Below are 24,284 nucleotides of genomic sequence, written 5' to 3'. Positions count from 1 at the left end.
GAGCCGGTCAGGTTTATGGATTGTCCCCTCCATGCTCTCCAGGGATGACACAGTTGCACATCCAATCGATGAGGCTGACCCAAATACAACACCCAGCAAGGCAGGCACAGCCCTGCTCCCCCTGTCTGGCTGCCTGGGTGGTTCTTCTGCCAAGAGCCAAAGGAGCTGAGGACAAATTCCCCCTCTGCACGTGTCAGAACGTCCCACCTCGAATAATGTGTCTGGTTCTGGTGTCCCCACCCCAAAAGGAGGACGTGGATCTCTTGGAATGAGTCCAGAGGAGGGCCAACAAAAAGGATCCAGAGGCTGGAGAACCTCTACTATGAGGAGAAACTGGGGTTGTTCAGCCTGGAGAAGAGAAGACTCCAGGGGGACCTTAGAGCTGCCCCCCAATCCCTGAAGGGAACCTCCAGGAAGGCTGCAGAGGGACTTTTCCTCAGAGTGTCCAGCCAGAGGACAAGGGGAAATGGATTGAAAGTGCAGGAGAAGAGGTTCAGGCTGGAGCTGAGGAAGAAGCTCTTCAGCAGGAGGGTGCTGAGCCTCTGGAACAGATTGCCCAGAGAAGCTGTGGCTGCCCCCTCCCTGGAGGTGGTCAAGGCCAGGTTGGATGAGGCTTGGAGCAACATGGGCTGGATGAGAGGTGTCCCTGGGCATGGCAGGAGCTTGGAGATGATCTCCAAGGTCCTTCCCAACCTAAAACCATTCCATGATTCTCCAGGGTCCTGAGACAACTGACCCCATGGTCCATGCACAGCCAGAATTGGGCTTCATCATCCAAAACCCCACAGGGCTGAAATCCTTTGAGGTAAGGACCTGTCCTACCTTTCCCTCAGCCTTTGAGAATTTCCAGAGAGCACAAGTTTTTCCCTAAATATTCCACACCTGGAGAGGGAAGCACGACCCTCCTGCACCTCCTCACCAGCAAAACTTCTCAGCACTTGCAGCCAGGAAGCAGAGAGTCTCCTGCCGAGCTGCCCAAACCATTCTCCTCTCTGCCAACTCCTCTCATCCATAAAAACCAAGTGGCAGAACTCTGGTGAGCCCTGATCCTTCCTCCAGAAGAGCTGCAGAAAATTTTGTCACCCTGCAGCCACCCCAGCACCTGGCTCTTCCTCAACCAAGTTCCCCCACCCTTCTCCAGCTTCCTCAAACACCACTCAAGCTCCCTGCAGGTGACATTTGGGTCCTGGCTGGAGGTTTGGGCCTCTTTCCCTCCACCACCATCTGACAATGTGACTCCTATCAGCACCTTGGAGCATCACATATGGGTGGGATGCTCCCCAATTGCCTGGGTTAGAAAAAAAAAAAACTGGATCCTCACCCTAATCAAATATTGGGAAACAGCTCCATGGATCACCAAGTCCAACTGTAAACCCAACAGCACCATAACAACTACACCATGCCTTCAAGTGCCACGTCCACACATTTTCTGAACACCTCCAGGGATGGTAACTCCATCACCACTGCCCTGGGCAGCCTCTTACAGTGCTTGACACTTCTTCTAAGTAAAGGAATTTTTCCAAATATCCAATTTTAACCTTTAGCTGGAAGGCTGGAAATTGTATTGTCTCTCCTGGCACAAGCTGAGGTGGTTTACTCTTGTTCTATCATTTATTCCTTGGGAGAAGAGATCAATACCCACCCCACTCCAACCTCCTTTTAGGGAGTTTTAGGCAGTCAGAAGGTCTCTCCTCAGTCTACTTTTCTCCAGCCTGAACACCCCCAGGTCCTTCAGCCCCTCCTCATAAGATTTGTGCTCCAGATCCCTTTCCCAGCTCTGTTGCCCTTCCCTGGACAGGCTCCAGCCCCTCAATATCCTGAGGGACCCTGGGACTTCTTTCCCAGCAGCAGCATGGTCAGGAAAAACAAGCCCTGGAGGAGCAATGCCTTGTTCAAGGGGTGCTGGTGTGTGTTGGGTCAGGTCCTTCTGGGGTCAAAGAACCCCAACAAAGGGTTAGGAGCCACTGTGGGGTTTTTGGGACCTACCTGTTAGTGTTGGTGGGTGCCTCAAGGTGTGGCAGCAGCAGCTGGCATGAGGTGGTCACCTCAGCATCCTAAGGGAGAGCACAAAGAGGGCATCAGCATCCCAGGGCAGGGACCAGAACCTCTGGCATAAAAATCAGTCTCAGCAGCAGCAGCTCCCTAAAAAATAAAAATAAAAATCCCTCAGTCCAGCACAGACATTCCTGGGCCAGGGAAATCCATCCCCAACCCACTAAGCCCTCCTCCTCATCTGCCCCAACACACACAAAGTCACATTTGGGATGGTGGAGGGCCACCCAGCCTGGCCTTCAACATTTCCAGGGATGGGGAGGGCCAGCAGGTCCCACCCTACAGCACTGCTGTGGAAGGGTAACCCCAAGGAGAGGGCTGACACCCCTAAACCCTCACAGCAAGGCTCTCAGCTCCTGGTTGAAGCCACCAGGCTGCCAGGGGATTTCCTAGGAAAGGTTTGCTGCACACCCATGGGAAGGCAGGCACTGAAGAGAGCAGGAAAAAACCCCAAAAATTGGGTCTTGGCAACAAAACTGCTAACCCAGACCACACCAGGGCCAGCCAGCACTGCCACTGATCTGCTAAACAACCTCCCCAGAAGGTCCTAAATCCACGTGGGGAGCTCAGGCTGGTTTGCAACAAGGTTTTTCTCCCCCCACCCCATTGATAACTGCTTGGTAGCCACAGCCCTACCCATCCCACACCATCCCTGGGCAGCCAGGTGAGAGTATCCCACCACACCTGGGCAGCCAGGATGCTCAAATCCCATCAGAAGTTGGGAAGCAGTGTGAGCAGGACAGTGACAGGGGAGAGCCAGGAAAGCAGGGTTATTCCTGCAGCATTTACTCCTCGTTGCTTCTTTTATACTCCAGCCACCCAATTATTTCCCAGGCCAGCTCTGCCCTCAGGCACCTTTTTGCAGTCACATGGAAGGAAGCTTGAAAAATCAGGGCTGCCTCCAAAAAGCACTGAGATGTCAAGAAAAGCCATGGCAAGAATAAATCCTTGGATTCTGGGATCATTGAGGACATAAGATGCTGGAAGGAGCCACGGGGGGATGGGTTTTGGGTTAATTCGGGCTGTTTGAAGCCATCCTGGAGTGGGGCTCCAGCCTTTCTTGGCTTCATCCCCCAGGATGATCTGGGCACTGGCTTTGGGGACTGCCTGTCCCCACGTGTCCCCTGCATGACATCCTTCCCAGGAAGCATCTTGGTGCTGTTGGGTCAGAGCAGAAGTCACCTAAAGCCACCACCCTCGTGTTCCCCCCTGGAAGGGTTATTTCAAGTGGCAAAGACCTTGAATGAAGAGGAGGATGGGAAAAGAGATCAGCCCAAAGCATTGTGCAGAGCTGAAAATAGCTGAAATCCACCCAGTTTTATTCCAGTCTGATGGAACAGTGGAAAAAATATTTATATAAAAATGCCCTTTTTCTGACATTTCTGCAAGCAAGCCAGGAGCAAGTCCATTCTATCATTGGGGTGCCCCTCAAGATGGGGCAACCAACATCTCAGCTGGAACCCCAGCCCTGCTCAGGGGGTGAAATCCATCCCTGTGGTGCCTTGGGGTCAGGTGAGGAGGTATTGGGGACAACTAAAGAAAACCACATTTGACAGCATTAACTCCCTCTCATCCTTCACCTTGTCCACTTTCACCCCAAAACACCCTAAATCCTCTTGGCTGGTGTGTTCAGCACCTTCCTGCCTGGAAAATCTCCTAGGTGAGGAGATAGGGTGTCCCCCCTCAGGATGGCTGCATCCCCAAGGAGCTGGTACTGAAACCCTGGATCCAGGCAGGACTTTACATTTACAAATAAAATTAATAAATCAGCCATTTAGGGGACAAAAAGGATTGGAGAAAACTTCAATTATTCTGAGAGGCACAAAGGACTCTCCATTTTGTCACACATTTGGATTAGAAACATCCTTAGTAGAGGAAACCTGAGCTTGGAGTTTCTTTATTTTTTTTCCTTCCAAAGAGATATTTATTGTTCAGAGGGTCTGGGTTATTTTCAGCCTCCCACCACCACAGGCAGGGGGAAGATGCAGAGGGGAACCCAGGTGAAAGTGAGGGCCAGGGAGAAAAAGCACCTCAGAAGCCAACTCAAGTACATAATTTGGTTAAAGTACTGAATTCCTGCAGATTTTTCAAGAAAATTGGCTGAGCTGGAATGTCTCTATGAGGAGAGAGAAATGAACCCCATTTCAACAGGTGCCTTCACCCACCCCCTTCCCACTCCATGTGCACCCCCTCCCCCCCTCTTCCAAAACACCAACCCCAGAGGGGGAGGACACTGCCAAGAGCCCCCAAAACCAACTCTTGAGAGATGCTCCAGAGCTGGGTGACCAACCTGGCTCCAGAAACCAAACCCCATTCCTGCTCCTTCCACCCCAGCACCTTGGTGGCCACCCTGTCACCTCCCCATAGCTCCAGGCACCCAAGCATTCCCTGCTTTGGTCCCTTCTGAAGGAGCCACCAAAAAAAGGTCACCCCCTGTGGGGTGGGGGTGGTTGTCCCCTCTCTGTCACCCCCAGGGAAAGGGGACACGAGGGATTTAAATAAATTACTCTCCTTCCCTCCCTCCCCCCCGCCCCCCCGACCCTCACCATCCCGTTTTTCCAAGCAGGATGAGCTGCAGCATCATCCCTTCCCATTCCCAGGGAACACTCACCTTTCCCGGAGGCTGGGTTGGAGGATGGTTGGGAAGCTCCGGAGGTTGTGGCAGGGTTGGGAATGTCCATCTGGGGGTGGTGACAGCACCGCGGGTCCCTTCTTCTCACGGGGTGGCTGGAGCCCAGCACCGTGTCCTTTCCACCTCCTCGGTTCCCAGGCAATCCCGGAGTTTTCCTGGTGTCATTCCTGCCATCTAGAGGGGACGCTTCCCCATTGCAGACGTCGCCTCTCCAAATAATAAAAAGATATAAAAAAATAATAAAAACATCACCTCTCACCACCCCAGGAAGAGCCTCCCGGCCACAAAATTCCAACACCATCGAGGAGGGGTGAAGCAAGTGTATCCCCCCTGGAAAAAAATCCTTGGGAAGCATTTTCCTGGTGGTTTAACCAAGTGTAGGAGACCAGGCAGGAGGATTTCACATAGGATCAGCTAGGAAAGATGGATTTAAACCATCCAAAGGATCAAAATAACCCTAAAAGCACAGAATAGTTTGGGTCATTAAAGATCATCTGGTCCAACCCCCCTGCAGTGAGCAGGTGACTGAGAGCTTCATCCAACCTGGCCCTAAATGTCTCCAGGGATGGGGAATCTCCCACCCCTCTGGGCAACCTGTTCCAAGCAAATAATCCAAAATGCAAGCCAGGTGGTCAAAGGGTTGCCCAAGGTCTGGTTCTGCCCAGTGGTGTCTACAAAGTGGAAGAGGGAGTTTGGAAAATGAGGGTGGAGCTGGACTGGGGGGGTGTGGAGAGGGACTGGAGCTGCTGGGTAAAGTGGGGAGATGGGATATGGAGAGAGGGAAACCCAAAAGTTGAGTTGGAAGTGGAGGGGGCAGCTCTCCTGGATTCCTCATTTCTTAAGGATCAACCACAATCCTTGTTCATCCTCCAGGAAAAAATGCTCTGGGATCAGCAACCCTGTGCCTCATGGCTGTTTGCAGAAACTTTTTCTTCCCTGCAGCCCAGGACCAGGTGAACCACCTGGAGGTACCAGATGCAAGGTGCTGGTCTCTCTCCTGTACTTCCTTCTGGTGAAGTTTGGGGTGCTCTGAGAAACCAACCCCTCTCTGAGGAGGCTCAGAATACAACTTGCTGGAGAGAGAAAAGGGCTCAGAAGTCAGGTGAAAGCATCAAGATTAAGGCTGAAGGAGCAAAATGCAAAGCACCTTCCCAGCAAAGCTCTCCATGCCTGAAGAAAGAGACTGGGATGTGGGAGAGGGGCTGGATGGAATGGATCCCTCTGAGGAAAAGGGATTTATTGCTGCCCTCAAGCACATCACCCAAAAAGACTGCATGGATTGGGAGGGAAATGATTTCTCCCTCAATTTGTAGGTACAAGAGCATAAAAAAAAAATAATCTACCTGCACCTAAATTCAACGTGAGTTACAAGATGGCTGCAAGGTGTCAGAGAGAAGCTCACAGCACTTTCCCCCCCCAGAAAAAAAGGCAGTGGACTGATGACATTTTTCCAACCTCATTTTTTGGCTCACATCCTCCAACCATTCCATTCTCTTGGCTGAGGAACCAAACCCATCTGCTGACAAGGACTGAGGTCTCCTCAGGGACACAAGATGCCACGAGAGCAGGGACAAAGGGTGGGACAACCTGGAGCTGCTGCCAGATCTGCCAAAAGGAAGCAGGAGCCAAGATGAAGCCAACACTCAGGTGGGAACCCCCTGGAGGTGGGATGGTGGTGGGGGTCACACCAAGTGAAGTGTGACACCCTCTAGTGAGTGGAATCACTCCAGAAATACTCCAGTGGGATCCAAACTCCCATCCCTGGGGCTGCAGCTGCTCCTCTGCAGCCTCACAAACCCACGGGAGCTCTTCCATGGCTTCTGAAGCATCCACCTGAGGTACAAAGCTGGGTGAGCCCACGGAGAACAGAAACACGAGTGTGACCAGGTTTCATTTTCTTTCCTTTTAATAGAAACATCCTAGAGCAAAGTGGGGAAGAGGAGCAGCCTAAAGGGAATGTCTCTTGGAATAAACCGGTGCGACGCGCTTCGGGAATGATGTGCAAAGTTAAAAGGGCCTGGAAGGTTCAGCTCAGGACTTCTTGGATTCTTGGGTCTTCTTGATTTCCTGCAAGGAGACCAGGGAAATCATAGAATCATGGAATTACAAACTGGTTTGGGTTGGAAGGGACCTTAAAGTTCACCTAATTCCAACCCCACTCCCATAGGCAGAGACATTTCCCACCAGACCAAGCTGGAGAAGTCACAGAATCATAAAATGGTTGGAATTTGAAGGGACTTTAAAGATCATCCAGTTCCAACCCCCCTGACATGGGCAGGGACACCTCCCACCAGCCCAGGTTGCTCCAAGACCCATCCAACCTGGCCTGGAACATTTCCAGGGATGGGGCAGTCACAGCTTCTCTGGGAAACCTGGGCCAGTGTTTCATCACCCTCAAAGGGAAAAATTTCTTCCTGATATCTCATCTAAATTTCCCCTCCTACAGTTTGAAACCACTTCCTCTCCCCTCCTGCCACCTCATTCCCTTCTCCCAAGTCCCTCCCCAGCTTTCCTGGAGCCCCTCCAGGTACTGGAAGGTGCTCTGAGGTCTCCCTGGAGCCTTCTCTTCTCCAGGCTGAACACCCCCAACTCTCCCATCCTGGCTCCAGAGGAACAACTCAGAGTTTCACAGCTCTGGAGACCACAGCTGTCTCCCTCTGAACAGCTCCACACCCTTTCACAGACCCAAACACCACAAGGATTGGCTTTGAGGCTCTTCAAATTCAGCTCTCCCACACTGTCCAAGGCTGTTTTTTTTATTTTGTCCTTAATCCAGGACAGTGCTGGATCCATTTCCCACTGTGAGGCCACTGATCCACCATCACCTGTACAGCTCTGTTCTCAACTATGTCACTCAGCAGCTCAAAACACATCAAGTGTGGCCAGGAGGTCACACTCTTTGGCTGCCTGCACACAGACCCTCATCTGCTCAGGCTGGAGGTCACCCCTGCCTGAAGAGAACCCCCAAAATACTCACCTCCAGCAGCACCTCCTTCAGTTCAGAATATGCTTTTTCTAAATCATCATTAATAATGACCAAGTCAAAGAGGCCAGGCTCTTTACCTAGGGAAGGAGAAGAGGATAAGAGGAGTTAAGAGGAGAGCATGTTCCTTCCCTGTGTCATCTCTCACATCAATGACCCAAGTTCCTGTGGTATTTAAAGGTTATTTCAGCCACACTGATAAGGTGGCTTCTCTGCAGGTGCCCATGTCCAGGCCATGACAACATTTCTTGGTGAACCAGAGAAATGGAGAATGTGAGGGGTTGGGAGGGAGTTCTGGAGATCCCCTTGTCCAGGACAGGCTGATCCAGAGCAGGTGGCACAGGATGGTGTCCAGGTGGGTTCTGAATATCCCCAGAGACTGAGACTCCACCACCTCTCTGGGCAGTTCCAGTGCTCTGCCACCCTCAGAGTAACCAAGTTCCTCCTCATGTTGAGATGGAACTTCCTATGGATCAAGTTTGTCCCCATGTCCTCTCCCTGGGCACCCCCTACAAAGACCATCCCCCCCCTCTGAGTATTTATGAGGGGTGATAAGACCCTCCCTCAGTCTTCTCTTCTCCAGAGTAAGAAGACCCAAGTCCCTCAGCCTTCTCTTGTAAGATGAAGACCCCCAAACACCTCACAGCCCTTTGCTGCACCTTCTCCAGCAGTTCCCTGCCCTTCCTGAGCCAAGGAGCCCAGAGCTGGACACAGCACTGGAGATGGGGCCTCACCAGGGCAGAGTAGAGGGAGAGGAGAACTTCCCACATGCAGCAACCATCTCCTCAATTCCCCAAAGCACCCCCAGCCCCCCTTGGCACCTCACTTGAAGGCCCCTGGACTCACTGAGTTCCAAATCTACCCGGGCTGCATTCAAACGCTTCGTTAAACTTTCTTCTGTCTCAGTCTTCCTGTCCCGGAGTCGTTTTTCCTAAACCCAAAAAAAAACCCCAAAAAAAAAACATTGAAGGAACACCTGTCCCAAATCCTGCAGGCATGAAACTACCCCAGAAGTCCCCTGGTTCACCATTTCCTACTGCTGGTGACCACGTGCACGTCAGAACACTTTGCAAAGGGTGAGGAGCTTCATCCACAGCCCAGAGCAAACCAGTGGCCCAGCAGGGCTTGGGTGAAGATCATCTGCTTAGGTTGGAAGGGACCTTCCAGGAGAGATCATCTGCTCCAACCCCCCTGCCACGGGCAGGGATGCCTCTCTTCTAGAAAAGATTACTCAAGGCCTCATCCAACCTGGCCTTGAAGATCTTCCACCCAAGACTCAGCTTCCCAGTTGCTTTTTCACTCCCTGTTTTTCGTTTTTTTTTTTAATTTGTAGTTTTTTTGCAGGTGATGCTGGGAGATGAAATTTCTCTGCTGGGCTCTGGTGCTGTTGGCTTCCTCCTCCAATGAGAATCAGGCTGCCTGACCTACTGAGAGCATGAGGGGAGAGAGCCAGGATTTTTTGCATGGCTTCTGGAAGTCCCATACCCACTAATTAATCCACATCCCTTCTCTGAATCCTGGCAGGGATTTCACTTCTCCCAGAGGCACACGGAGATCATTAGCTATACAGAGCCCCATAAGAGGGGTACAGGACCTGGGGTGCTGCAGAGAATCAACCTGAATTTAAATTTAAGAGATGGAGGCAAGTCTCAGCACAAAAAACCTCCTTTTCTCCCCAGTGTTAAGCACAAAATAAGCAGCTAAAGGCTGAGCAGGCAGCGAGGGGGCTGGCAGCCCAGTGTGGAAGCTGGATAGGAAGGAATCTGGAAAACAGGGCAGACTGATCCCTGGGAACAAGAGGTTGGGGAGTTAAGACTGGGCAGAGGGGGTGCTCAGAAACATCCTCCCCACCCTTAGAAACCTGGAGGTGATGAAGGGGAGGAGAACCCCCAGCAAGGTGCTGATTACCTCTAAGTGCCTAACGGCAAAGGAAGGCGGTCGCTCACCAGGATGTCCAAAGATGGGGGCTGCACAGAGATGTAGATGGGGTTCAGGTCTGTCTTCTTGATGTTCTTCACACCCTGGATGTCAATGTCAAGGACACAGATCTGGTTCTGGGCCTGGACAGCCTGCACTGCACCTTTACTGAGGACAAAGCAAAGAGGGAAGGGGTCAGGGCATCCAGGCACTGAAGTGTGTCCCACTCCAAGCAGGGTTTTCACCCCACAGGGGTCCCCCCTGTGCCCAAAATGTGGCAGGAGAGAAGGGAGATCCTGCTCTGCTTTTGCTGAAGTTTCTCTTTCCCCAAGTGTCCTCTGGGGCAGAGCAGGGACTTGGTGTCTCCTACAAGAGGTCAGCAAAACCATGATGGAAGGTGTGGAAATGTGCAGAGTGGCTCAGGTCCAGCCTGGAAAGCACCAAACCCAGGAGCAACCTTCACCAAAACCACTGAGGAATTTCCCTTCTCCAGAGATCCACCAATTCCTGCATCCACACACTCTCCTGAAGGCTGCCTGATGGAGAGGCTCCTGCCTGGGCCAGAAGATGCACAATTAAAAAGGCATTTTTAGTGTGGTTGTTCTTTTATGTTGTTGAAGACTCTTCCCCAACACAGGGGAATTGCCTGGAGGTTGCTCCTCAACACATTTTTCCCTGGAGGAGCAGCAGTTCCAACTCCTTCCTGGTGCACTGGAGGTACCTGGAGTGGTTCCTGGGCTGCAATCCTCTCAGGGAATTTTTTGTTGGCATCTGCAGAGTGCTGGGCACAGGCTCTCCTTCAAACCAGGGCTCCATGGCACCAAGAGAGCAGAGAGAAGCCCTGCCAGGAGCTCAAAGGTGGCACTGCAGTTTTTGAGGGGGTGAAATCAGGAGGCTCACAGAACCAGGTCGTGATTTTGGTTGGAAAAGACCAAAATCACCAAGTCCAAGCATCACCCCAGCACTGCCAAAGCCACCATGTCCCTCAGCACCACATCTCCAGGGCTCTGAAATCCCTTCAGCAATGGTGACACCACCACCACCACCCCCAGACAGCCTTTTCCCAGCCTTCACACCTTTTCCATCAAGAAATTTTTGCTGTTATCAAACCTAAACCTCCCCTGGCACACCCTGAGGCTGTTTCCTCCTGTTAGGCAGTGGCAGAAGAGATTTAGAGATCTTGAGGTGGTTGGTGACCTTCTTCCTGACCTGGGAGTCCCAAAACACAGGTTACAAACCCCAAGAGGAAGCAGCAAGCTCCAAGACCAGCACTGTGCCCTGAACAAAGACAGATCTGAGACTCATCCACCAGAAATTCCCAAAAACTCCCCAGAGTGCCTTGGTTTGCCATGTGAAAGCTGCAGGTTTCATCAGGTACCACCAGGCATCAGCCAACTCCACCCCTAACAAGCCAGCAGCTTTCACAACCCTTGGAAAAAGACTTGATGGCTGCACTCTGATTTCAGTCTCCAATTTAAGGTGGTTTCAAAGAAATTCTGGTTTCTCTGGGCAGGACACAGACAGTGCCCTGAAAGGGCTCTTACATTAAGCAATTAATTTATAGTTCCTCATTCTTATTAGCTGGTGAGATTTAGGGAACAAAAAGGACTGGAGAAAACTTCAATTATTCTGAGAGGCATGAAGGACTCTCCATTTTGTCACACATTTGGATTAGAAACATCCTTAGTAGAGGAAACCTGAGCTTGGAGTTTCTGTATTTTTTTTTCCTTCCAAAGAGATATTTATTGTTCAGAGGGTCTGGGTTATTTTCAGCCTCCCACCACCACAGGCAGGGGGAAGATGCAGAGGGGAACCCAGGTGAAAGTGAGGGCCAGGGAGAAAAAGCACCTCAGAAGCCAACTCAAGTACATAATTTGGTTAAAGTACTGAATTCCTGCAGATTTTTCAAGAAAATTGGCTGAGAAAATGTCTTCTCAGCCCCCACTCTGAGGAAAAGGCACTAAAATCAACTCCACCTATGGATCAGGCCTCAGAAGGCAGACACCTCCACCCTGTGGCTGGCTGGATTAAGGAGGACACGTGGAGGATGCAGCCAGGGATTAAGGAGCTTGAACTCAGCTTCTCCTTGGTGCTGAGGATTTGGAAGATGAGCCATCAGGTTTCTCTTCTTGACACTGGAAGTATCAAGGCCAGGGCAGGGCATTGTCCTGCCAGCAAAACCAGACCCCTGAGAGGCTGTGGTGACAGCAGTGACACCTCTGCATGTCACACTGGAACAGCCACTGTACTGAAGTGCAAAAATCACCAGCTGGTCCTTCAGAGCTGTGCAGCATGCTCAGTTTAGGGACTTTGTGTTGGTACCTCCCAGAAGGAAGCCCTTCTCACCAGGAAAAGGAAACACTCCTCACCAGGAAACCCTCCTCACCAGGAAGCCCTCCTCACCAGGAAGCCCTCCTCACCAGGAAGCCCTCCTCACCAGGAAGCCCTCCTCACCAGGAAGCCCTCCTCACCAGGAAGCCCTCCTCACCAGGAAGCCCTCCTCACCAGGAAGCCCTCCTCAAAAAGAAACTTGGCCACCTCCAAACAGTCTTCAGAAAGACACACTCAGCTCTTTTCAACAACCTACATCTTCCTGAAAGGCATTCCAGGCAAATTTCTAACTAATTTCAACTAATATCTCAAGGAACATTCACTTTTCCTGCTTAGCAGGTCCTTTACTACAGTGCCATCATTTCCTCAAAATAACTGTGTAAGATAACAGCCTTCTAATTAACACTGCAGCTTGTTCTATTGATCCTCAGCCCCAGAGCTGAGGGCAATGCTATTTTAAAATCCACCTCACTCTTTAACCCCAGCCAGGGGTGCTGTGCAATTGATCTGCTCATAAGCAGCCACTGTACCAGAGCAGCAGAACCCTTGGAATCATAGAATCACAGAATCATAGAATGGGCTGGGTTGGAAGGGACCTCAGAGCTCATCAAGTCCAACCCTTGATCCACTCCCGCTGCAGTTCCCAGCCCATGGCACTGAGTGCCACATCCAGGCTCTTTGGAAATATCTCCAGGGATGGAGAATCCACCCCTTCCCTGGGCAGCCCATTCCAATGCCTGATCACCCTCTCCAGAAAGAAATTCTTTCTAATGTCCAACCTAAACCTCCCCTGGCACAACTTGAGACCTCTTGTGCCCTCTTGTCTTGCTGAGAGTTGCCTGGGAAAAGAGCCCAACCCCCCCCTGGCTCCAACCTCCTTTCAGGGAGTTGGAGAGAGTGATGAGGTCTCCCCTGAGCCTCCTCTTCTCCAGCCTCAACACCCCCAGCTCCCTCAGCCCTTCCTCACAGCACTTGTGCTGGATCCCTTCCCAGCCTCCTTGCTCTTCTCTGGACCTGCTCCAGCACCTCAATCTCCTTCCTGAGCTGAGGGGCCCAGAACTGGACACAGGACTCGAGGTGTGAAACTCCTTGTTTCATAACAGCCAGAACAGATACCACAGAATCCTGGAATGGTTTGGGTTGGAAGGGACCCTAAAGATCACCTCATTCCAACCCCCCTGGAATAGTCAAGGACACCTCCCACCAGCCCAGGTTGCTCCAAGCCCCATCCAACCTGGATTTAAACACTTCCAGGGATGGGGCAGCCACAGATTCCTTGGGGAACCTGGGCCAGGGGCTCAGCACCCTCACAGGAAAGAATTTCTCCCTAACGTCCAACTTACATCCCCGCTCTTCAAGTTTTAACCCATTCCCCTTCATCCTGTCCCTCCATCCCTTGTTAAAACTCCATCCCCAGCTTCCCTGGAGCCCCTCCAGGCACTGGAAGATGCTCTGAGGTCTCCCTGGAGCCTTCTTCTCTCCAGGCTGAACACCCCCAACCCTCTCAGCCTGTTCTCATAGCTCCAGCCCTCTGATCACCACTTTGCTCCTAAATCCATTGTATCCAGACCATTAGGGATAATGTGCAGAAGCCTCCACACTGCTCCCTGCAGTTATTAATTCCAATTAATATTGGAAAATATTAAGGAGCACAAATAGTCTGTGAAAATCACCCCTGTGCAAGAAAAGCTGAGAGGATTTGAACACCTTCAGCAGCCCTCAAGCACTGGAGGCTACAGAGATCCTCAGAACTCAGTGATGACTCAATCACAATGAGCTGACTCTCTGCAGGAGTTAATTTTTTAATTTTAATAAAGCTGACATTGACCCTGCTATCAATAAAAAGCTCTGCTTGTGGCAAGAACCTGTGTCTGGGGGGAAAAGAATGTTGTTAAATTCAAGTATTTTTTGTCTTTGCCACCTTGCCAGCTCCCAGAACCACCCTGGGTTGGGCAGTGAGGATCCCTGAGCTGCCCATACCTTGTCCCATACATATTTCCAGAGAATTCTGCATGTTCAATGAATTCACCAGCATCAATTTCTTTCTTCATTTCCTCTCTGGTCACAAAGTGGTAATCTGGAGAGGGAAAACCAAAAAGAAACAAATAAAACAACCAAAAAAACCAAAACCAACCAACCAACCAACCAAAAAAAAACCCCAACAAACCAACAAAAAAAAATTTAAAAAAAAAAAGGGAAAAAAAAAAAAAAAAGAAAAAAGACCCAGGAATTAATAGCTTTGAAGGGAAAGTTCATGGTCAAAATAACCATAATTAAATAATAAATAATAAAATAACCATACCAGAGTAATTTCAGAATGCAGGTAACTGCTCCCTAATTACAGCATCCCCAATGCCAATTGCCCAGGCACCTGCTTAAAATGTTTTGGAGCTCTCTGTGTGGCCAAAAATGCTCCTGCATCCCCCTTTTCCATCCCTTTTCCTCTTTCTGGTGCAGGGAGAAACTTCCTTCCCATTACAGCAGGACCAAAGAGGCCCTTAATTTGAAAGCATTTATGATTAAAGCCTAGAATGGAGTGAGAGAGATAAAAGGGAACATCAAAATAAAAAGGAACTAAAAAGGAATGTTTCTCTTATCTTCTGTTAAAATTCCTCCCTTTCACTTCAGGGGGAAAAGTGCCATTGGAAATTAAGCAGAAAGCTCATTTGATTCTTTCTGAAGTTTCTGCAAACAAAGCAGAGAAGAGAAAAGCAGCTGAACACAAGCTCTGCATCCAGAGACACCTCATGAAGCTGCAATTCCCAGAGCAGGGTGTGTTTAAGGGCTCTCTATCTGTCCCTTTGGAAAAATCAATCCATCCACTCACTGCCCAAGTATGGAGCAGGGTGCATAAACCTTGACCAGGGAGTCACAGAGAGTCCAGAAAAGAGAACTGGCAGCACATGCTTCCATTTCAGGATTTAATTTCATCATTTAATTACATTTTGGGTTTGTTCTGCCAAGTTCATCCCCTCCTCTGATATCTTCTCTCCAGCTCATGGAGCAGGAGTAAATGGTTATGGTCTCATTGCCACAGAGATAAAGAACTCAAGTAGGTGTCTGTGTGCATTTTTACAACATTATGGAATGTCTGCTCCTCTAAACATCACTCAATTATCTGCCAGTGAGGTTTAGTGCATGCACTTCACCTAAAAACTTGATTTTTTTTTCAGAGGAATTGTTTGCTGAGTCCAAGAGAGGCCCAACTGCAACACACTCACCTTTGCCATTTACTTCTCCAGGCCTTGGCTGCCTCGTGGTATCTGTAAGCAAAAAAAAAAAATAATAATAACAGCCCCAAAACCAGCCTTGTAAATATTGTAGGAAGCAAGAGTATCAAAGAAATAAAACCACACACAGAGCAGATTACCCCAACTAAGATGGATCCTCTCTTTAAAATGATCCAAGCTTCTGGAATCAGTGTGGCACCCAGCAGCATGCAGGATTGGCCTTTAATCCAGGAATCCCAGATCATCTACAAACAACTGATTCAGATTTTTGGTGGCTGAGGAGTCAGAGTGGGACTTGGTGTTCAGCTCTGTGATGTGTAACCCCGGGCACATTCCTCAGCCCCCTGCCTCCCTTCAGGGGAATCAGCACTGCCCTGAGTTATCTTCATTTAAAAAGCTCAAGCAGCACCTACAAGGGTGCTAAAAGCAGCCAGGATTAGATGAATGCAGGTAGGTGAATAAATCAGCCTTTGAAACTGGCTGGAAGTTGTTCAAACTGATTTTACTTCAAGCCAAAGCTCTACAAACCAGAAAGAAGCTGCTGGTCATCACTGCAAGCAACACTGATTTTTATTTCATTTAGGACTGGTGGGAGTTATTGTAAAGCAAGAAGGTTCTGATCACCCCTAAGTTTTCATAAAGCTGCACCTGCCAAGGTCTAAGAGGACACTGGAGAATTAGGGAGAAAAATATCTACCAAGAGGCAACTTTGGGGAAAAGGGAAAGATTTCATTTGAAGTGAGATGATGACATTGGGTTCAAAGACAAAAAAGGAAAGATAATTTATTTTCCTCTTCAGTAATACTAAATTTTTAAACAGGCCCTTTCCTAGCAGAACAAATCTCACAGATCTCAAAGGGTTTCACTCGCAGGATCCAGAGTGTTAGGACAGCAAAAAAAACCCAAATATTTTTTGTAATGTTCTTAAAAACACCTTGCAGAACTCCACAAAAAAGATCAGGCAAATGAGCCACAGGCACTGCCCAGACTCTGAGGGAAACCTTTAGGGTGTCACTCAAGAAAAAAAGCAACAAAATAAATATTCCAGCAGGCAAGCTGCCAAAAAATTCCCTGCCCTGATGCTGCTGTGGATGCTGGAGGATTCCAGCATTGCCAGGGTTATTTTCACCTCAGAGGGAACCATCCCAGGGAACTCCTCCTCCTCTTACCTTGTCCTCACCCCAGAGACACTCAAGATACTCACGGGAGACACTGAAGCCAAAGACATTCTCATAATCTTTAAGTAATTTCTTTAACAAAGTGCTCTTCCCTGCACCTGAGGGGCCGCTCAGAACCACGGGTCTTGGTCCCTGCATGGCTGGAAAAAGAGAAAAAAAAAAACCCCATATGGAGGTGTGCTTGAACCTACAAAAGCACCTAAGCTTTGCCCTTGGATTGGAGTTTCTGCAGGAAGTCTGAAATGGTGAGAAAAGGCAAACCTGGAGCTGATAGGAAGGAACAGAGTGTGGGAAATTCCAGGGAAATTCAAAGAAGTCTTAAATTAGGGAGCATGGGTTCATTAGTTCCTTAAATTAGGGAATTAGGTTCTGTGAAAGAACCAGGTTGGGAGCCTTAAAGGACCTGGATATAATTTTGGAGAGCAGGAAACAGCAGTGCAGCAGGAAAGTTTCCCCTTGCTGTACCCAGTTCTTAGCAGGGAACAAAGATCTCAGGCATTGAAGCACCTGTGTCAGTGCAGGGTGGTTCTGAAGGACTGAGGTTAAACCCAAAAAAGGAGGAAACTGGGTTCCAGGTGCCACTAAAAGAGCTCTGTCACCAGGGCTGGGTCCCTCTGAGACCCAAATCCCAGGAAAACTTTCTCTAGGAGGAGATAAATGCTGTCTGTGCCTGGAAACACCATGGGATCTGCAGGGAAATTCCAGTTTAACACTTGTGGGGTCACAGCCACCCCCCTCAGATGGGCAGAGGCCTCCAGGAGAAGCTGGTAGGAAAAAAAAAAACAAAAAAAAAAAGGGCAGAAATCAGCTACACAGCTTCAAGTGAGGGGTGGGATGTCTGTGAGACCACCACACCTATTCTGCTGCTTGCTCACATCCTAACAAGTACAGACCAGCAGCCTGTGATGGGCACCTGAATGTTTCCTGGCATTCCCAGGATAAATATTCCCAGGCAAAAGCTTTTCCTGAAAAAAGGAAAATATACATTTTCCTAAATATATTCCTAAAATATATTTGCTAAATATTCCCAGGCAAAAGCTTTTCCTGAAAAAAGGAAAATATATATATTTTCCTAAATATACTCCTAAAATGTATTTTCCTAAATATTCCCAGGCAAAAGCTTTTCCTGAAAAAAGGAAAATACATATATTTTCCTAAATATATTCCTAAAATATATTTTCCTAAATATTCCCAGGCAAAAGCTGCCTGAAGCTCAGACCCACTGCCCCCCACCACTAAACCCCAAAACTGCAACAATGTCCCCAACACGGGTGGGATTTGGGATGCAAAGGTGCTTTGGGGTTTATTCCCATCTTTCCTGGAGCTCTCCTGGCCAGGGAGAAATGTTTGGTTTCTGGTACAGGAAAAAAAAAAAAAATTAAGGCAGCCTGGGACCACACAGACTTTTTCTGCAGTTGCTACTTCAGCCAGAAAGCAAGCAGCTGGGTGGTTTTGGGTGGAAGAAAAGTTAATTATTAACCTGTGAATAAAGAAGCAAATCCTGTAGGACAGTTCAGGGGGTTCCACTGGGGACCCTCATCCATCACCAGCAACTCAGCAGCTTCTAAAGCAGAGGTGGTGAGAAGAGCAACCAAACAAGCTGCTCCTTTGCTCTTTAAAAACCATCACTCTGGAAGCAGAAAATCCCTTGGAAATGCTTTTTTTTTTTTTTTTTTTTGAACCAGAGGGCCTGGGTGTGGCCTCAGCAGACCTTTCCATTTTAAATGAGATCATCAGCAATGTCACCCTGAGCTTACCAATCACTTTTTTAAACAGCCTTAAGCCAAATGCCACGTCTTACAAACTGGGCTGGGGATCCTGAAGCAGCCTAATCCAGCCCAGCTGCCTCCCTGAACCCCAGCTTCAGGGAGCTGGATACCTCCTTATCCCTAAATCCCTCCTTCCTGCACAGCTCTGCCATCACGCAGCCCTGGGTCAGGCAACACAGCTGCAAAATAAACAAATTCAGCTGCAAATTATACAAATTCTCTGAGTTTTCCCTTCTTTCCTGTCCCCCAGGGTGCTCTGTCTGACCAGAGTTTAAAGTCTGCAAAAAAGGAGAGGGTGTTAATACACAAAGTCTAAGGAGGTGCCACAGCAGAGTAAAAACCCCCACATTTCAATCACCTTCCAAAAGAAAAGTGTCTTCTTTTTGGTTTTTTTTTGCTGTTAATGTCCCCTGGGTGCTGCAGCTCCAGAGACTGAACAGATTCAGCCTCTTGGAACCAGCCCAGGGGAGGCCACAAAGATGATCCAAGGGCTGGAGAACTTCTGCTCCCAGGAGAGGCTGAGGAGCTGGGATTGTTCAGCCTGAAGAAGACTCTGGGGGAATTCCAATCCCTGAAGGGAACCTCCAGGAAGGCTGCAGAGGGACTTTTCCTCAGTATCCAGCCCTAGGACAAGGGGAAATGGATTGAAACTGCAGGAGAAGAGGTTCAGGCTGGAGCTGAGGAAGAAGTTCTTCAGCAGGAGGGTGCTGAGCCTCTGGAACAGATTGCCCAGAGAAGCTGTGGCTGCCCCCTCCCTGGAGGTGTTCAAGGCCAGGTTGGATGAGGCTTGGAGCAACCTGGGCTGGATGAGAGGTGTCCCTGGGCATGGCAGGAGCTTGGAGATGATCTCCAAGGTCCTTCCCAACCTAAAACCATTCCATGATTCTCCAGGGTCCTGAGACAACTGATCCCATGGTCCATGCACAGCCAGAATTGGGCTTCATCATCCAAAACCCCACAGGGCTGAAATCCTTTGAGGTAAGGACCTGTCCTACCTTTCCCTCAGCCTTTGAGAATTTCCAGAGAGCACAAGTTTTCCCCTAAATATTCCACACCTGGAGAGGGAAGCACGACCCTCCTGCACCTCCTCACCAGCAAAACTTCTCAGCACTTGCAGCCAGGAAGCAGAGAGGCTCCTGCTGAGCTGCCCAAACCATTCTCCTCTCTGCCAACTCCTCTCATCCATAAAAACCAAGTGGCAGAACTCTGGTGAGCCCTGATCCTTCCTCCAGAAGAGCTGCAGAAAATTTTGTCACCCTGCAGCCACCCCAGCACCTGGCTCTTCCTCAACCAAGTTCCCCCACCCTTCTCCAGCTTCCTCAAACACCACTCAAGCTCCCTGCAGGTGACATTTGGGTGACATTTGGGTCCTGGCTGGAGGTTTGGGCCTCTCTCCCTCCACCACCATCTGGTTCTGCCAACAAGAAGAGCTCCAGGTGCCCAAATCCCAGCCCCTCTGCCTGCAGATCCCATCCCCACTAAAGAGCTTTCCTCTCCCACCTTCCCCTCAACAACAACAAAAAAAAAAATGTAAAGCTGCCCAAATCATTTACAACCATTTCACCCAAACAAACTGGGAAAGGGGCAAAACCCTCACTGGGAGGAGAAGGCTCCATCCTCTCCTTACCTTTTGGCTTTCTTCCCTGACAGGCAAAGAATGAAATGCAGCTCCTGGCAGCACCCCTGAGCCAGGCAGCAGGAAGCTGAGCTATTAATGAGCTGCCTAAAGCTTTAATTACCCAGCTGCAGTTTGAAGATGGCCAATGGAAAGTGCTCCCTGCCCTTTAATCTCCTCTTGGGGTTTTTTTTCTCCTCCTTTGCTCTCCTGGCTAGGAAAGACAAGAGACAAAATGCAGCTAAGGGGGTACATGCAGGTCTGGTGTGTCCCCAACAGTCCCACTGGTTGTTAAGGTGCTCAAGGGGTGTCCAGAACACCCTCTCAAATGTACCACCTCCTCTGGTGGTGCCCACACTCTCAGATGGCAGAAAACTCAGGCTCTACAGCTGCTACACCCCCAGCAGACAAAAACTCTTCCAGAACATCCCTCAGTTTGGGTTTTACCCTGGATTTCACCTCCCACAGACAACACTCCTCTCCTTTCAGACTGTAACCTGTGTGGTTGTTGCCTCCAGCTACCACTTAACCTCAGTTTTAGGTGATGCCACAAAAGCCACCAGGTGGGACCCTGCAGGGTCTGTGCTGGGGAGATGGAAATCATCTCCTTTTCCTTCATTCCCCCCCCCCCTTTTTTTTTTTCTTCTTTTTTTCCTAAAAATATTGAGAGCTCAAGTGAGAAAAGACACAGGGGCTGTGATCACAGGTCCCACTTCTTTGGGAAACAGGCTAAAAATGAGCCAAGAGACTCAAAAGGTGTTTCCTCTTGCCTCCCTCCAGAAGTATCCACCCCCCTTCTCTTCTTCTGGAGATCTGCAGAGGAAAACCAGATGGAAGTTAGGATAGAGGGGAAAAGAAAAAAAAAAGGAAAAGAAAAAAAAAAGGAAAAGAAAAAAAAAAGGAAAAGAAAAAAAAAGGAAAAGAAAAAAAAAGGAAAAGAAAAAAAGGAAAAGAAAAAAAAGGAAAAGAGAAAAAAGGAAAAGAGAAAAAAGGAAAAGAAAAAAAAGGAAAAGAGAAAAAAGGAAAAGAAAAAAAGGAAAAGAAAAAAAAAGGAAAAGAAAAAAAAATGGAAAAGAAAAAAAAGGAAAAGAAAAAAAAAGGAAAAGAAAAAAAAAGGAAAAGAAAAAAAAGGAAAAGAAAAAAAAGGAAAAGAAAAAAAAATTCAGTTTCCACTGACTGATGAAAGGGCTGGAAAACTGGGAATCTGTGCCAGAGCAAAACCATCTCCCATGGAGCATCTGAAGGTGCCCAGCAGACCGTGGGATTTTGGGAGCAGCTCTGCAGGAGAGGTGAAGGATAAAAGTGTCCTGAGGGGGTGAGGAGCTGATGGGTGCAGGGGGTGGGTTGGATCTGGTTAACCTGACCTCCAGAAATGGCTCCAAACCATGGGCTGGGCTGCACCCCAACCACCTCCTCTGCCTCCTCATCCCTGTCAAACACAGCTCCTCCCCCTCCAGCAACCCAAAAACCTCAAAGTAAAAACCTTTTTCTTCAAAAACCACAAGTAAAGCACCAAAAAAAAAGCCCAAGGAAAGAGATCTGGTGGATCCAGGGATACTGGTAAATTCTCCTCTTTGGTTCCCAGCCCACAAGGCACCTGCACATCCCATTTCCAAGCTGTCTGCAGCACCACCCTTCCAATTATTTCTGTATTTTGAGCAGAAATTCGAATTTATTTCCCTATTTGCTCAGATTTTGGCATTTCCAGAGCAGGCAGAGAGGGGTTCCTGGGTTACACCTAAAATGGTTTTGGCCCCATGAGCAAATCCCAGGGGGCTGGAGTCACCCAGCACAGTTATTTCATCCCCTTGTGTCTACTCCTGAGGCTGGGGACAAACCAGGCTGAGCTGTGGAAAGAGGAGGTGGTCACCAAAAAAGGTTTGGTCACCAAAAAAGGTTTGGTCACCAAAAAAGGTTTGGTCACCAAGGGTGAGGAACATTTTTTGGGTCTGCTCTGCCCTGCTCAACTCACCTGGGGAGGAACCAACTGGAAGGAGAGACATGGAAAGAGTTAAAAGACAATTAATGGTGATTAGCAGAGAGGCTTTAAGAGAGGAGGTCTTAGCAAAGCAGAAAAGCAGCTTAAAGGGCAGTTTCCCTGGAGCCCCAGGACTCCTGAATTAGGATGATAATCCCACTCCCTATTTTTAGGAGGTTTGTTGCACTGCTGCTGCTCACACCTAAGTTTCAGGTCACTTCCTGAAATCCCCAGCCAGCTCCAGCAAAAACATTTTAGCAGGAAAAACCCTCAGGATCTCAAAGCCCCAGGTCTTGCACCAGCAGAGATTCTGCCCCAAGAGCCAGAAGGTTGCTTAAATTAAAAAAAAAAAAAAAAAAAAAGGAATTATTAATTGCAATACCAAAAAGAGGAGCAGAGCATCCCCAGCACAGTACCCAGAGCTGTCGGGCCCACTTTTCTCCTGGAAACAAATTATCTACACAGCACTAATTAGCTGCTTGCACTGATTGGTGTTGCTCTCCTTGCAGGGCAGAACCACTTGCTCAAGGTCACTGCAGAAAACCGAGGTCCAGGAGGTCAGGAGTCACTCCAAGAGCTGTGTCCCACTGCAAAACTGGACCAGTTTAACCAGTTAGCCAATTGGTTTGAGCCCCTTTTTACCCACCTGGGGGAATTTCTCCAGAGGTGAAGCTCAGGTGTGGTTTTGCCTCCCCCCAACGTGCTTTGCATTTCACCACACAAGAGCTTTTATTTCTGAAGGGTGTTTACCCCAAACCTCTGGTTTTACCCTCACCATCTCACAGGGTACCCAAAAAAACCCCAATAAATTCATCCAGAACCCCCCCTCCCCTGCCCCACCTTAAAATGCTGATGTAACCAGGCAGGGGGGACACCTCAGAGCCCCCTCCCCAAGCAGTGATGGGGACACGGAGGGGCTGGGAGGGGTGATGGGGAGCTCAGCATCCTCAGGGTGGTTGGGGGGCAGGAAACCCAGTGGTGGGACCAGAACCCCCCAATCCCTCAAGAGAGGGTCCCTATGAGGGGCTGCACACCCCAGGGCTGGCAGGGCCCCCCCCCAACTAAAATCCCTGTGAGGGGCTCAGCACCCCGAGCTGGATGCCCCCTGCCCAACCCCCCACCCCTAACTGGGGGTCCTTGTGAGGGGCTCAGGCTCCTGGGGTCACCTGGGTCCCCCCTTCTTCCTCCCCCTCGTCCCCCCTGGGCTGCCCCCTGCCCACCTCCCACCCCCCCACTGAGGGTCCTTGTGAGGGCCTCAGACACCTGAAGCCAGCTGGGCCCCCCCAGCCAAAAATCCCTGTGAGGGGCTCAGGCTCCTGGGGTCATCTGGGGCCCCCCTGCCCTCCTCCCCCCAGCCAAAAATCCCTGTGAGGGGCTCAGATCCCTGAGGCCACCCAGGACCCCCAACCAAGGGTCCTTGTGAGGGGTTCAGACCCCTGAGGCCACCTGGGCCTCCCAACCCCAGCCAAAAATCCCAGTGAGGGGCTTAAACCCCTGGGGCCACCTGCCTCCCCCCCCCATCCAAGGATCCCTGTGAGGGGCTCAGCACCCCAGCCCCCCCAGCCAAAAATCCCTATGAGAGGCTTAAACTCCTGGTGTCACCTGCCCCACCCCCAGCCAAAAACCCCTGTGAGGGGCTCAGACCCCTGGGGTCACCTGGGACCCCCAGCTGAGGGTCCTTGTGAGGGGCTCAGGTTCCTGGGGTCACCTGGCCCCCCTCTCTTCCCCCTCCCCCAGCCAAAATTCCCTGTGAGATGCTTAAACCCCTGAGATGACCTGACCTCCCCCAGCCAAGGGTCTCTACGAGGGGCTCAGACCCCCGAGGCCGCCTGGGACCCCCAACCAAGGGTCCTTGTGAGGGGTTCAGACCTCTGAGGCCATCTGGGCTCCCCCCCCCCCCCCCCCGGCAAAGATCCCTGTGAGGGGCTCAGCATCCCAGCTCCCCCCAGCCGAGGGTCCTTGTGAGGAGTTCAGACCCCTGAGGCCACCTGCCCCCCCCCCCCCCCCCCCCCCCCCAGCCAAAAATCCCTGTGAGGGGCTCAGCATCCCAGCCAAAAATCCCTATGAGAGGCTTAAACCCCTGAGGCCACCTGGTGCCCCCCAACCAAGGTTCCTTGTGAAGGGCTCAGACCCCCAGGGTCAGCTGAGCCCCCAAAGCCAAAAATCCTTGTGAGAGGCTTAAACCCCTGAGGCCCCCTGGGCCTCGCCCCCCGGCCAAAAATCCCTGTGAGGGACTCAGACCCCTGAGGCCACCTGGTGCCCCCCAGCCGAGGGTCCCTGTGAGGGTCTCGCCCCCCCCCAGCCGTACCTGCCCCCTCAGGGAAGAGGGACCCCGTCCCCCCCCGCTCACCCGCCGCCCAAGCGATGGCTCCGCGCAGCCGCCGCCCGCTCATGGGGAGGGGGGAGTAGGGGCGGGGGTTTAGGGGAGGGGGGGGGGGATTTGGAGTTATTTAGGGGGGATTTGGGGTTTTTTAGGGGTTGTTTGGGGGGGGGAGGGGGGGGATCTGAGGGGATGAAGGGGGAGTGAGGGGGGGGTGGGGGGGGATCGTTCCCAGCAGCCCCCGCGCTCCCGCCGCCGCCGCGCGCCGTGACGTCACGA

General features: G+C 50.4%; 1 protein-coding gene across 6 annotated transcripts; it reads right to left on the bottom strand.

The window, feature by feature from the left end:
- Positions 1–6,572: 6,572 nt before the first annotated feature.
- Positions 6,573–24,283, bottom strand: GUK1 (guanylate kinase 1). Of its 6 annotated transcripts, none has more exons than XM_071734543.1 (9): positions 23,994–24,283; positions 22,102–22,280; positions 16,350–16,463; positions 15,137–15,178; positions 13,896–13,992; positions 9,614–9,752; positions 8,514–8,598; positions 7,662–7,747; positions 6,573–6,751 (listed from the first exon to the last, which is right to left on the bottom strand). In XM_071734543.1, exons 3-9 carry the CDS (start codon positions 16,459–16,461, stop codon positions 6,716–6,718), a joined length of 597 nt encoding a protein of 198 aa, XP_071590644.1. In that variant the 5' UTR covers positions 16,462–16,463; positions 22,102–22,280; positions 23,994–24,283; the 3' UTR covers positions 6,573–6,715. The 6 variants fall into 6 exon arrangements, with proteins under 6 accessions (XP_071590644.1, XP_071590643.1, XP_071590642.1 ...); XM_071734542.1 differs by having other exon boundaries at positions 22,068–22,280; positions 24,036–24,283; XM_071734541.1 differs by having other exon boundaries at positions 24,036–24,281.
- Position 24,284: the final 1 nt, after the last annotated feature.

This window comes from Heliangelus exortis, chromosome 2 (genome assembly GCF_036169615.1).
Source record: "Heliangelus exortis chromosome 2, bHelExo1.hap1, whole genome shotgun sequence".
NCBI lineage: Eukaryota > Metazoa > Chordata > Aves > Apodiformes > Trochilidae > Heliangelus > Heliangelus exortis.
Note: the sequence above shows the minus strand (reverse complement) of the source record. Positions and strands in the feature narration are given on the sequence as shown.